The sequence below is a fragment of the Poecilia latipinna genome, unplaced genomic scaffold (assembly GCF_001443285.1).
Source record: "Poecilia latipinna isolate Pla-1442-1.1 unplaced genomic scaffold, P_latipinna-1.0 Scaffold2126, whole genome shotgun sequence".
Lineage (NCBI taxonomy): Eukaryota > Metazoa > Chordata > Actinopteri > Cyprinodontiformes > Poeciliidae > Poecilia > Poecilia latipinna.
In genome coordinates, this window is record NW_015114742.1 from 51,702 (window position 1) to 66,851 (window position 15,150).

General features: G+C 35.8%; 1 protein-coding gene across 1 annotated transcript; it reads right to left on the reverse strand.

Moving 5' to 3' along the window:
- Positions 1-7,820: 7,820 nt before the first annotated feature.
- On the reverse strand, positions 7,821-13,048 carry tdgf1 (teratocarcinoma-derived growth factor 1). Its single transcript, XM_015017312.1, has 6 exons — positions 12,908-13,048; positions 12,780-12,826; positions 11,572-11,754; positions 10,236-10,350; positions 10,006-10,115; positions 7,821-8,097 (listed from the first exon to the last, which is right to left on the reverse strand). The coding sequence occupies exons 1-6, from the start codon at positions 12,928-12,930 to the stop codon at positions 7,988-7,990; spliced, it is 588 nt and encodes a 195-aa protein (XP_014872798.1). The 5' UTR covers positions 12,931-13,048; the 3' UTR covers positions 7,821-7,987.
- Positions 13,049-15,150: the final 2,102 nt, after the last annotated feature.

Genomic DNA, 15,150 nt, shown 5'->3' on the forward strand with positions numbered 1-15,150 from the left:
ATTCAATATATAAATAATATACTTAGAATTTTGAAAACAAACTAAGTTGAACTTTTTATTTTAAGCTTTTATATAATGGAACATGAAAAATCTACCACATTCATCGGCTATATAAATAACATACCTGAAATTAAGAAGAAAAAACAAACAAAAGCCCAAACAGAGCTTTTTATTTATTTTTTTTTTGTATAATTTAACATTTAAAATGTCCAATATTGAATCAGAATATGTATAATTATTATAATTATAATTCCAAATTTATAATTAATAAATTCTGTATTCCAGTTCTAATAAATTAATAACAAATTTAACTTAACTTATTTCATAAGTTACTCATTGTAATTCATCACTCTAGTTACAAGTCACATCTTTATATTATCAGGTTACAACTACAGACATATTTATTTTAAACTTTCATGACTTAGGCAACCTGATCATTAAATAAATTAAAATTAAATCTGAAAAGTGTGGCATGCATTCAGATCCTTATTCTGATGTCCATGAAAGAAATTCAGTGATTTATTGGTGACTATCTTCTAAATGTTTTAAAAATCTAAATTTTTCCAAAGAAATAAAATAAATCAGAGTTTTCATGTTGAGTAGAGGATCCATTGCTGCTTGATTCTTGACCTCTGATCCCGACAAGGTGACCAATGAAAGCAGACGGCGTCCCGGTAGAAGTGTGTTTATCTGACTGTTGCTCAGATAAACACACGTCCAGGCTGGGCTGTGCTGGGAGTGTTAAGACATCTAAAGCTGCCGAGTCGCTCAGCAATATGAGGGTGTTAATCCTTCCTCTGACCCACGAGCAACACAGAGAAAACCTGAGAAAACTTTGGTTTTAACGCATGGTAGCGTGTTTTTATATTTGTTTCATCATCATGGAACATGTCTGTCGTTATTATCCAACCTACTGAAGCAAGGGGAAGTTTTCAGATGTTCTTTGAGTTTGGAGAAGGAGGAACCAGCGAGGCCGACGGCTGGAAGATCTTGTTTTGGTTTCAGCATAATATTTAGAAGGTTAAAGTCCAGGAGGATGACATTACAATTACATCACAATTTTTTAAAAATGTGAAAAAAAGGGTGCCTCCAAGAGGGGGCTAGTGGGGGCCCAGGCCTCCTCTGGAAAAATGCTGGGCCCCCCAACCAGCTCATATAAAGACACACAGCGTCACCTTCTTCAGTCAAGACACAAATATAAAACTCAGTAAATACATTAAAATATTGTATTTCCTTATGCATTTTTTCAGTTCTGCAATTAAAATTCTATTATTTGTTTACAAAAAACTTATAAACAAACATGCTACACCAATGATAAATTTAAAAATGGCAAAAAAAAATTACATTTACTTTTTTTTATTTTCAGTTCTACCACTGACACATGTTGCGTCAATTCAAAGTTTAAAAATCGCCTTATATTTTAAATTGTTTTATAATCCTGTTGTGGCCAGCACTATGAAAGTTTGCCGCTACAGCCGGGGTGCCGGGCCAGAGAGGGCGCCAAAATGTGAGTTCAAGTCTATATTTTCTGCATTTAGCAGCTCTTTGTGTGTAAATTATAGGATCAATAACAGAAGCACAGCATTGATTAGGCATAATGTTGGGAAGGAGACGTTGTCCCATAAAATCATCCTTTACTCCCAGCAGATCCACTGAATAAAACTCAATCTTAACATCATCTGAGCAAAACTCACAGTTCCAGTTAAAATCCCAGCAGATGTTAAAATGTTTTACTGAAATACATCCATAACCACAACTTTAAAGAAACATGTCAGATAAAGTAAATCAGAAGGAAGAGGAAGAGAGTGAGTGAGAGGAGGAGGAGGAGGAGGAGTTACAGGAGATGAAGAGTTCTTCAGCTGGTATTAAAAGCTGACAGAAACCGGAGTGCTTGTCTCCACCTGCTGCTGTTTGGTGGATTTTTGTCCGCGCCGTCGCAGCTTTCCTGTTGCCAGGCGATGAATGCGGCTCGGATCCATGACAAGCAGAAACTGCGGTGGTTCTGGGAGCAGAGGATCGTCCAGCACAGCCAGCAGATGGACCAGGAGGAGAACCGCCTGAGGAGCAGCGCCCTGACACGGTCAGAAGACGATTCTGCTGCGAGTCGAAGGTTTTATCCAGAAGAGTCTTAATGATGTCAACCCAGTCAGGACTTAGTTATTCCCACTGCGTCCTCATCAGGGGCTAAAATAAGGCAAAACCAGACAAACATTTTACAACTAAACCAACACACAAGTAGATCATCAGAAACCTAAATATCAGCTTCCATCAGATTTAAAGTTTTATGCTTCCTTGAACAGGTCAGACGAAATCATTGCTGAATCATTTTTAGGTAATGAGATTCTAATCTGCTCAGTTCTCCTTTCAGAACGAGCTGTTTTAGGGCTTCTGTCACTTTAAATCCAAATAAGCTGCTGCTAGCCACGCACACCAAATTCAACGCTTGCACATCTTTGAAAAGAAGAAGTGCATCCTCCTGCACAACCAACAAGAATCAAGCAACAACAGTTAAAGTGTTTTGTTGTTGATGTGGATGGTGCATCAACAACAAAACACCTGATTTTTTCAGCAGCCATTATATAACAGGTAAAACCAGGCACAAGCATGTTGGGTTGCTAGGTAACGGGCTGGGCTTGGCTGGCATTGCTAGGCGTTATTATACTAAGCAGTCTCATTTATACTATTTCACAAGTGAAACAACAAATTTTCTGTGTTAGCATTTTGGCACTAGCATGCTAGCTACCCCGCTAGCTTAGCAGCTAACTGCTTGTTCATGGCAGCGACCATCACTTTTCTATACACACATGCTTAAAATACAAACCTGAAATAAAAACAATAATTTTAAAAAACATAACACTTATTTGCATAGATTGCACAAAAGTTTTGTTAAGCCTCATTTATTGTTATTAAGTTGTTAATAACTATGGATTTATGGGATGGATTTAAATTTCTCTCACTGACTCTGAACTTTGGTTTAATTTCTACTAAAATTATGTACGTATCTCCTTAAAAAAATAAAATAAAGTTCTGGCAGGTGAACAAAGCTGTGTGGACAAACTGTCATGCTAAAAATAAACTTTATTACCGAGGGAGCCAGAGATGAATGAGTTCATTAAACGCCTTGGTTGTGTTTGCAGCTTGTTTGTCTGTCATCGCGTCGTTGCCTGAGAATGTTGATTAGAGGCAGCGCAGTCACAGGTTTGAATCCCGGAGATCAGCAAGAGAATCACTTAATTAATCCTTCAGCCAACACGGCTTTCCTCTTCCCACAACATGAGATCCTCCTGCAGTGACAGAGGATCAACGCTGCAGGACCAGAACAGACAAAAAGGAGTACATTTTCCAGACATATGGTGGATATTTTGTGAAAAACACTTTAAAAAAATTACATTTGTGGAAAAAAGTCAAAATGTCCCTAAGAATTGGTCAGAACAAAACTAGGATTTACTAGAAATTTTACAAAAACGATAAAAAATCTCCAGGTTTTCTGCTCATACAGGATGTGACCTGATTGATGGGCATCTGACAGACTTAAAAACGTTAAATATCAAACATCAGATTGTCTCATTAATGAAAATCAGCATTTCTTCAGTCTGAAATAGAACCAGGAGAAGAAACTAAGTTCAAAGTTCACATTAATGTTGAGTTTACTTTTAATTTCTGCAACAAGGAACATTTTTAAATCATATTTCTCTTTTTAACGCCACATTTCCACAACTGAAGCTGCAGCTAAAAAGTTAGTTGAGCTAACCCTACAGCACTAATCTTAACCATTAGTTCTGCTAATGCTAAACAGTTAGCATTAGCATTAGCTAGGCAGTTAGCATTAGCAGAACTAATGTAGCAGAAAGGTAAAGCTCTAAAGAGCTAAATTAAACCAAGTTAATTTAGTTACAACATATTTGTCTTTACCTACTTATGCAAGCTAAAGCACTAAATGTTTTTGAAGTTAGCCAAAACACTCAGAAAATTAATTAGTGAATTAGTGGAAGTGTTTCTAACTTACCTTCTTCATTTTGAATAATTCTCCACTCATCTGACACAGAAGATGGTCTGATACTTGATTTTCCTGCCACATCTCTTGGTCTGGACCTGAGCTGAACCTCCGTTTTGCTGTTTCTCTTCAGGCTCAGGGACCAGTGGCTGCTGCGCCTCCACCTGAGGAACCAGAACCAGAACCAGCAGCGCCAGAGGAGAGAAGACAGCGAGAGCAGAAAGCTGCTCAGTTCCTCCAAAGGCCCAATTAACCAACAAACCAAAAGTTAAAAAACTGATCACAGAAATGAGATCAGCAAACCTGGAACTTCAGATTAAATGGAAACATCTGAATGTTTAATAGTGGAACAAGAAAAGATTGAATAAAATGTACTGATATAAATCTGTTAAAACTCAAACATTTTATTTGTTTCTACATTTAAAACTCAAATCCATATTATGAGTTACTTGAAATAAACAATATTCAACTATTTTAAAGTTCTGAAGTGTAGTTAAAATTTTCTAACATGCAAAGTGAACTTTATTTATTCAGCACATTTCCACACTTTATAATGAACTTCAACGTTACTGAGCAAAACGAAACATTCAGATCGATCAATTATTATCAGTTACATGAATCATAATGTTAAAACTGTCGTCGTGTTTTTAAAGCTGAATTACTTAGAAAATAATTTTATGTGGCGATACGTGAAGAACTGCATCCCAAACAAAGGCCTGATGTCAGTGAGCAGAGAGTTTGAGAGGAGAACCAGTTAGAGGTGATGATGAGCAGCTGAACCTCCTGCTGTCGGTTTAAAACGGATTTGTTTCAGAAAATGACGAATCTTGGCTGAAAGTCTGTAGGTAATGTTTTTAACCAGTTTCCAAGGGTTTTTGTTCCCCCCAGTGAACTGAGTTTATATAATGGTCCAATGTGGTCGGTCTAGTCAAAGTACTGCATGGAGAATAATGGAGGTTATTCTGGGTCTTTAATTCTGGGACTGGCCTGTAGATGTCAGCAGAGAGCTGCAGTTTGACTCAAAGGGCCTGAACTCCTTATAATTTCAGTTAAAGGGTTAATAAATATTAACTTTCCCAGTTAAAGGTTCCTGCTTTTTATGGAGACTCTTTTTGGGTTTTTTCCCAGCAGGCATTGCAGCTGTGACTCAGGAACTGAACAGAAATGCTTGCCTCACTTTTCAGATTTAGAATAAAAGTTGGGTTAAAATTAGTTTCAGGTCTGTTTTCTGATTTATTTATTTATTTTTTACACTTTTAGATATTTTTACATAATCTATGGAAACACATGGCCAGTCTGTGTATTTTTGAGATTTTTATTTTCAGATCTCAGCATTTTGACCTAAATGAATTATTTTAAGTTTTTCGTACCTCATTTATATTAAATTCAGTAAATCCCGAGTACCAATGTAGTTTTTTAAATAATTTTGCTTCTGACAATTTTTAAAACTGCAAAGCTTTTCAAATTTACACACAATAGAAAACAAACTAAAACTCATTAAGGCTAAAAACGATTCAGTTCAGTTTCATATTTGTTGGAAACCTGCATTTTCTGACCAGTGGAAAAAACATGAAAAAATATTTTTATCACATTTATCTCTTCATTTTATTTTCTTTGACAGGAAAAATCTGATATTTGCTGAGCAGTTTTTCTGTCAAAGGGAGGCGTCATCATGGCAGGGAGTCGTTTGGCTCTCCTCCTCCTCCTCCTCCTCATTCACATCATTAATCCGTTTTAAATCCATCCTGATCTGCTGCAGCTTTTTCTCTCTGCTGGTTTCTGAGTTTCTCTGCTGGACGTCTGACCTGCTGACAAACTGAAACTAAAATCACATTAACAGCTTTTCTTTGACTTCTTCTGCTCAGACGGCGAAGCGTTTTTAATTAACTTGTTACGAGGAGTCGGCTGGGTAACAATGGGGAGATTACACTCTGGTTACTCTGGGATTAAGAGTGAAAACCTTCCTGATAATCTCCTCATATTAGAGTTTTCTTGTTCCTCTGCAGAAGGAAAACTCCTGGATTGGATGTTTTAAGTTGAGATTAAAGTCAAACGAGACTTTACAGAGGAAAGTCGAAATGTTTTGGATTTTATTTTGGTGGAAATAAGGGCTTGATAAAATTAGCTGTTAACCCCAAAGCACTAACCATAAGTTACACTCAGGCTAAACTACTGCTACACCAACAAGGTATTAAGCAAAAACTAAGGATATAACATGGTGTTGAGCAGATGCTAATGCTAAACTGCTAACTTCAATTAAAACTTCAATTAACTTCTGCTCTTGAAACACTGCAAAGTTTGAGCACCAATTTAATTTAATGTTCATTAATGACCTTATATGTTGTATTTATGTTCATATCTTCTCTACTGGTTGTTTTACTTCATGTTGTTTCAGATATTGATTCAGGAAAAAGTCAGTAAACAGTTTTCACCCCCTTCAAAATAAGAGCATGAATATAAATAGATTCTTAGCAGTCAGTAACCAAAACTTTAACTCAGATTTCAAGTTTATGACTAAAATTACCCTGAGTTCACAAATAGTCAGAAAAACTCACTCTTTAGAATTTATTTAGGGGAAACTAAGTGTGCTAAAAGTTTTCAAAATTTGCTGAAAGACTAATCAGAAAATTAGCTTAGCTGTTAGCCAATTTAGCAGCTTTGTGTTCTTTGAAACCAAAAAATATTGATGCAGATTAAATAAGAGCTGATAGGAACATTTAGGTTTACAGATGACATTCAGTTTAAAGAAAATAGACGCATTAAAACACACAATCTTCTTATTGCTGCAGAGCAGACGAAGTAAATGAAACTAAAACTAACAGATGGTCTCTGCTTTAATAAGCCCCACTGACTTCTAACAACTGGATGCTCTGGATTTTATTTAGTGTCTCATTAAAGGAGATTAAAAACACTTTCATGCAGATTTTTATTATTTTCCATCATTTTCATTCCAATTTACAACTTTCCCACTTTACCCCATGAACCAAAACAACACATTGAATTTTATGGTTAAATAATTGAAATAAATCTGTAAAGATTCTTTATTTAGATTTTCTTCTTTAGGCTCTGCAGAAAACCAGACGGACTGAAGAGCAGCAGCTCCTGTTTGTTTTAGATAAGAAAACAGCAGATAATCAAATCCAACCTCATCAATAAAGTGGAGATAAGAGGCAGGAGAGAAAACGGCTGGAAATGCCTGCAGATAACAGAGGCTGGAAGAACCGCAAACCGAAACCCTGAGCATCACAGCAGGAATCCGGCTTGAATTAAACAAACCAGGTTAAACACAAAACGTCACATCAGATCAGTTTGAAACAAGAATCACAGGAAGGTTTTTCTTTCAAAGAAAAAACGAAAAATGACTTTAAAACATTTTCCATAAAAATCTTATATACAGCTTCCTTCATGTCATTTATATGGAAGAATATTAGGGCCACTGAACAAAAAATGTGTCTTTTTCCTCAGAATTTTGACTTTAATGTCAGATGAACGTCAAAAAAACAAACGAGAAATCCGAGTTTAAAATTCTGAGAAAAAAGCCACATTTCTGAAAATAAAGTCAGTATTCTGAGATTACAGTTATAAATCTGAGGTTAAAAAATCATTTTCTGAGAATAAAGTCAAAATACTGAGAAAAAAAGTAAAATTTCTGAGATTAAAGTCAAAATTCTGGTGGAAAAAGTCAGAATTTGAGGAAAATTTTATAATTTTGAGGAAAAAAAGAGAATTGTAAGTAAAAAGTAAAATCTGAGAAAATATCAGAATTCTGAAGGGGGGGGGGCGCAGATTTTTTGTTGTGGCACTAATCTTTTTCCGTACATTTAGATCTTCCAGGCAAACAGGATTTATTTTGGAAGAACTCTTCTCTGTCCAGTCAGTTACATAAAAGCAAATGAAGGAGGTTTTTTTCTCATTAAAATAAATACTGCAGCATCATCAAGTTTATTATTCACGTCGTTTTGGAGCCGATTAGAGAATAAAATCCTATGAACATCAGAAGATGAGCAGCACAGGAAGTAGCAGCAGCAGAGACAGGAAACGGCTGAGAGGAGTCAACCTGACCGCCGATGAATGATACCAACGAACCTCCTGATCCGAGTCATCTGGGAGAAAACGAAACAATCAAGACTTTACATCGTTGATATCATGTCTTCAGAGCCATTTAATGTATTTTTAAACTGTTATCTTTTTCTTTCACTTTCTCTAAACTTAACTTCATTTATCTCGACTTTCAGCAGCTCTTAGAGATACATGTTTATCTGCCAGGCAGGACAAGGAAAGCTTTCACTCTATACTTCTGCAGCTCGTTTATTTTTGGAAAAAAGACAGAAGTAAGTGATGCTCTGTGTTGGATTAGCTAGCTAGCTAGCTTCAAATTTTACCAGCTTAATTAAAGTATCAAAAGTTGGATTGATTTTTAGTTGTTTTTTTAGCTCCAAGTTGAAGATTTATCTTCAGGATAAAACTCAGAACATTATGTGACTTATGACTATGTGCAGAAGATTTGCCACAAATAGTGTTCCATAGAAACTTTGTTAAAGATATTTCTTTTCCAAAAGTGTTTTATGCCTTTATTGCACCTATTCATAACAAATATTTGTGACTTTTCCTCTTTCTGATCATGAATCCAAGTCACTATTTTGCAAAAGTATAAATCCCCAACATTTCATATTTGGAATTAGAAACATTTTAGGTCGGCTTTTTTATTTTTGTCATCAATGTCAAAGTTGTCAAAAAATAAAAAATCTTAAAATAATGTCTAGGGACACAATTAGCTGAAAACATGATGCAGTAATCTTAAATGTAAAGAGTTTAAGAAAATTACAATAATTAGCTATAGATGCTATCAGTAACATGCTAATGCTAGCAAATACTACTGTTAGCTGACTCTGTTGTCTGTCAGCTGAGTTAACCTGGTTTAATTATTGTGCTTAAACATTTTAAATGAGTCTAACAATAAAATACAGAAATAAACTGGAAACATTAAATGACCAGAATTATCAAGATTAAAACAAGGTTTTGTTTAAGGCTAACATGCTAACGTGTTAGCATGTTAGGCAAACATGCTAACGTGTTAGCATGTTAGGCAAACATGCTAACGTGTTAGCCTTAAACAAAGAGCTGGGTGAGCTGGTGTATGGAAAGAGCAAAGAGACATGAGGTAGACATGCTTGAGTATTTTATTAACATGAACCTGAAGCACAATATGTAGCTAAGACTATTAATATGCTCCCACATGCTAATGCTAACATTAGCAGCTCTGAGGGCTCAGAGGAGGTGGAAGCAAACAATTTAGTAGCTAGCACGTGTGAGAAGTTGTTTCACTTGTAGATTCTAGTTTGAAAATCACAATAACAATAACTTTTAATATTTTTAATTCTCATACATGCTAACGTTAGCAGTAGCATGTTTGGTGGGTCCAGAGTTTGGTGGGATCTGTTCTGATGAACCAAATGTGTCCATTTTAGTTCTGTTGACAAATAAAACCCTTAGGAGGAAATTCAGCATCTAACACTTTTGACATTTTGCTTTCAGAAACAAAGTTTTGGGACCTCACAACAACGGTCAAACTAGATTTGTTTCTTTTTCTTTTCTGGGTTTCAAAATCATCCCAAACTCCACATCAGTGTTTCTGTTTTAAGGTTTTGTTGTTAAGGAGTTAAATAAGAAACATTTTGGGGGATAAAAGGCTTGAACTGTAAATGAGAAGGTGAGGCAAATTCATTCAGCCCCATTTACACCCAGAAGGAGTTTTTTTGTTTTAGGGTGAAACGTGTGAAAGGCGGGTTTTACAGCGACTGTGGGTGTTGATTCCTCTTCCACACCTTTGAGATTACAAAACCTTTCAGAGATTACCTGAACCACACCAAGGAACCAAAAGAATTAAAAACTAGAATAAAACTTTGGAGAATCTTGTCTCAAAATGCAAAGCCGACAGACTCCCAGCTTTAACACTTTTATATTAAATAAAAACAGATAATACGTGTTGCTATGTGTGTAAACTTTCTTACCACAATCTTCATGGAAAACGTGAGGGAAGCAATGCAAGACGCCGTAGAAACAGCGGCAGTAGGAGCAGCCTTTCTGGACCCACTCACCGTGGGGAACAACGTCACATCGTCTGCAAACACACAAACAGTAAAAACCAGCAAAAGAAGCCACAGCGACAGACCGTGGATCAGAACAAAACGGTTATAATGTCAATGTTGCTGAAAACCCAGGAGACCATCAGCTGGTTTACCTGATCCGGGTGTCGTACTCACAACTCCTCCCGGTGAAGAACGGAGGGCAGGCGCAGAAACTGCCCAGGATGCAGGTTCCTCCATTTTTACAGCAGCTGCGGCTCTGATCAGCACCTAAAAACATTAAAACATTAAAAACATTAAAACATTAAAAACATCAAGCTGATCCTCCGTTTCTATCAGCCTCAGTGACAACAGAGAGAAACATTCATCTTCCCTGCAAAATCACAAAATCTTCCCAAGAATTTTTGGTCCAGTTTGTAGTGAAAATATCGTAGTAAACTCAGTAACTTTCCATTTCTATTGGCAGATAAAATAACTCATAACATGAGAAAAATGTCTTGTTAAAAAACCTGCCAATGGAACTGGAGCTGGGTTGCTAGGTAACAGGCTGAGCTGGGCTTGGCTTGCGTTGCTAGGTAACAAGCTGAGCTGGGCTTGGCTGGCGTTGCTAGGTAAAAGCGCCAGTGGAACCAGAACTTTTTAAAATTAATATTAAAGGAATTAATGACTTAAAACAAGTCTATATATGTTGCAGAAAAGTTACTTTTAAGTTAATTTTATTGCAAATAAACTAAAATATTTCCACTAGAAATTAAACCAAAAATACTTGGTAAGATTTTGTGTTTTTGCAGTGTTTACCTGTTGTATGCAAAGTATTCATTAAATCCTTGTTTCTATCCATTTTCCTTTACACTGTCTACATATTAGGTATGTCTAAATATTAGGAAGAAATTAAAAATGTAAATAAAAAAGGAGCAAAATCTAGAAAAAGTTTTCAGTTTTTCTAGTTTATAATCTGTAAAACTGAAAACAATAATCTGAATCTGAAGTTTTACTGATTTCTCATGTAATCTTTTCTGTTTAGCTGATTGTTTCCGTCTCTTTTTCCTCGTTTTGTTTACAGATCTGAGGTTTTATTGGGTTTGAGCATAAAGACGAATCCTCCTCATGTCTCTGCAGGTTTTCAGTCTGAAATCTGCTGTCCAGCTGCTGCAGCTCCTCTGTGTCGGTGAAATAAACCAGAGTCTGCAGCTGGCAGCGCATTCCTGCAGCACTCCTCCGCTCCACACCAGTAAACACCAGAGAGTCTGAGCAAACCTCTGAAAATAACAGAGAAACACTAAAACTCAACATCCAGACACTCAAACCTGAATCGTTTCGCTCCTTCCTGCTGCAAAAACGTTGATTCAGTTTCACATTTTCACTTTTTTACTTGGTTTTTATGAATTCCTGCAACGTTTTCCTGCTTGTCTGCAAACAGGAATATTAGAGATGTGTAATTTCCTGTGAAAACAGAAATCTGTGTGTGTGTGTGTGTGTGAGGAGGCGTACTGCTGGTGAGGCCGATGAAGGGCAGCACGGCGCTGGCGTCTCGGTGTTTACGGTCGCCGCTGTTTGGAGAATTCACCTGGGTAAACTGGGACAGAAACTCCTGGGAGGACTGGGCCGCCGGAGGAGGAGAGGAGGGAGATGGGGCAGCAGTAGAAGAAGAAGAGTGGAGGACTCCTTCAGACCCTGAAAGAAAAAAACGGCAGGTTTGAGTAAATAATTGTACATCCAAGTAAAAAATAAAAACTCTGAGTAATCGGCTGATTTTATGGACAAAATGTTTCGGATTCAGGGTAAAATCAGTGAAATTTAAACCCTGACAGCCACATTGTTGGTTCCTCACCTTCCTGATGTCTGTTTCAGAACAAAGTCCCTCTATTACATCTGACTGATGTGCAAATGAGGAGAAACCAGCAGCTACTGGAGCCAAACTGGGTGAAGTGGCTCAAAACCAGTTAAACCACAGACTGAGCAATGAGGAGAAAACGTCTGAATTTACACTGTGAATCTGAAAATATCTGATTGTTTTAACAGAGAGAGAAAAATTACAGACTTTTCTCTGACCAGCAAATTACATGGAGCAAAAACTTCATGATGCGTTCAAGTACATCTAGAAAATATACGAGTAAATACACTATTTTGGATAAAACGTATGTTTAAAGGCAAAGATTTATTAGGATTTGGGTCACTGGAAAAAAAGAATTCTGACTTTAATAAGATTTTTATTCGATTTGTCAAAATCAAAATTAATAACCAAACATTCTTTGGTTTATGTCAATTTTGTTGTTAATATATAGAAATAATCACATAATCATTTTCTTCTCCGTTATAGGATTTGTAAACATGCAAATTCATCCAAACTGAAAGTCTGTCTCAAATTTATTTGGTATATTTGACTTTTAAGAACAGATGTTGCATAAACAACTAAAATGTTTATGATTTAGAGGGAAAATGTTAAAATTCTGAGGTTAAACTCATCATTCTTCCATGTCTCAGTGTCCCTAATCCTCTTCCGTAGATTCTTAATCAAATTTGATTGATGAACATTTAAAATTGGTGCCGCTCGAAATATTCTGAACGTTGTGGAAAATTTAAGATGAATTATAGTTTTACGAGGTGCATTTGAACGCATCATGAAATGATGGCTTCTAATAAAGAAGCCCGTAAAAAAAAAAAAAAAAAACATTGCGGAAATGTGGAGAAAAACCGACCTGAGGGAGCAACAAACCGGAGACACCAGAAAACCCCGAGCAGGACTCTGAGAGGAGAAACGGGGAATAAATTCATTAAAGATGGAGAAAAACAGGAAAATAAACGTTTTTTAGTTTTTAGGACTCACCTGAACTTCTGCGGTTGCCTCATATTTAAAATTGTCAAAATTCCAACTTCTTGCAGTTTTAATATGAGTAAAAAAACAAAAAACAAACAAACAAAAAAGCAGGAAAAATAAGAAAAACTTGTTAATTTTATCTGTAAATATTCCTGAAGTTCCCAGAAAAAAAAATAAAATCAGAAAATCAATAAATCCAGGAACAAGTGAGAGCTGCAGGTTTTCTCAGCCTCATTTGTGGGAAAACTTGGAACATCTGATTCAAACCTCATCCCTCCTCTCTGCTCTCCAGGTGATTTCATTCCGGAAGTGGGCGGGACTCCGGAAGCCACGCCCCTTTCTGTCTGCTGCCCGTTTCCGCCTGCAGTTGGAATCAACAAGAACCGGAATGACGGAAAATGTGATGATTCTGCAGCAGAAACGACTGAAAAGGTTTAGATTTTAATCCAGAAAACAAATATTTGACTTATTTATTCAGAAATAATTAAAATAAAGTTAAAACTGTTTATTTTTTAGTGAAAATGAGATCAAATTAATTTAATGAGATAAGTTTAATTAAAAAGTTTGGCTATAAAACTCTAAATTAAGAAGGCTGCTTTTATTTCCTCTGAAATCTTGAGGGATTATTTGGTCTGTGAATTAAATCTTAAAAATAAAAACTGCAGCTCAGAATTAAGTTTTAATTAGATTAACCTTTAAATTTGATACATTTTTCTCTTATTATTATTTTGCTACTTTTTGATATTTTCTTTTTGTTTCATCTTTGGCTGGAAAAAACGGAAAATTAGTATGTTTTGCTGCAACAAAAATAGACTATGTCTTTATTTTTATTTTTATGATTAGTTTTGTATTTTACTGCCATTTTATTTGATCAAACTTAATTTTATTTCTTGTCATGTTGTCATTGCTGTGAAGTACTTTGGTCAGTTAATGTTGTTCTTCTTCTGTGGATGTTTAGCTGAATGTTTCAACCCCCACCAGCATGTGTGCTAACCTCGTTAGCATGTGTGCTAACCTCGTTAGCATGTGTGCTAACCTCGTTAGCATCCAGTCACATGCTAATCACTCAGCTGCTCCCAACAGAAAACATGCAGAAACTTTTCATGCATGAAAATAAACATTCCAGAAAGTTCAGGTTTAAACTTCATTTCTTGATATTTTGATTCCAAAAAGCCTGAATTTATTCTGACACATTAAAATGTTTTTATCGACACCTTTTTATGCTTTCTGTTTCTGAAAACCTTTTTAAGAAACTTTTTAACTCAGTTTCAGTCCAACATGTTTCTGTTTTCAGAGGAATGTTTCCAGTGTTATCAGATACATTTCTTATGAATCATTCTGTTATAAAAAGGTCAAAATGTTTAGAAATAAAATTCTTAAAAATAAAAAATAATGTGTCAAAATAATAAGACCTGCTATTCAAAGCGGCGAAACTGAACGTCTCTTTGATAAAACCTCTAATCTGACCTTTAACCCCAAACGCTTCATAAATGGCAGATTTCATGTTCATCTTTTAGTTTATCAGTTTTCTAATTCATTATGTGACAGAGAAGAAGATCGACTGATTTTAATTTGCTGAAATCTGATTTTATTTGGTCATTCATGCCAATAATCAATCAATCAGACTGTGTGATCAGTTTACACCACCGATGAATATGCAGAAGAAGAATGTCGATGTCAAACAGCAGAGCTTTTTTTACAGGAGTATTAATGGATCAGTTTTAATGTTGTTGAGCAACAGGAGACAAAAATATCGTTTCAGAATCATGATAAGAGAAAGGAAGGAGAAAACATGACTAACAGCTTTTAGTTTACATCCAGATTTACTGTCTGTCTTCTTCTAGTGCAGAATTATGACGCACATCTCACATCAATGATGTAAAACTAAAGATTCTGTTGGGTATTCCATCAATTGTCTTATTGATCCTCAGGTGATAGAAGGCTGGCTTTGTAACTGTCTTTATGTGACCTGAAGGTTCAGGTCTGAGTCCATCACTTTGGGCCTGACTGCTGGTTTCCAGCTGTAATAATTGACTAAATAATTGTTCTTAAGGTACAAAGATAATAACTTCAGTTTTGTTTCTGCTAAACCTGAAAGAAGTTACAGTTTAAAACTCTCAAGATGAATCCACAGGCTGGTAATTAATACAAGAATATTAAGCCTCTCTTGTTAACAAATAGGATAAATAACAACAAAGGAATAGAAAGTCAATAAAAATGAAAAAGTAAAGACTATATCATGTAGTCCAAAT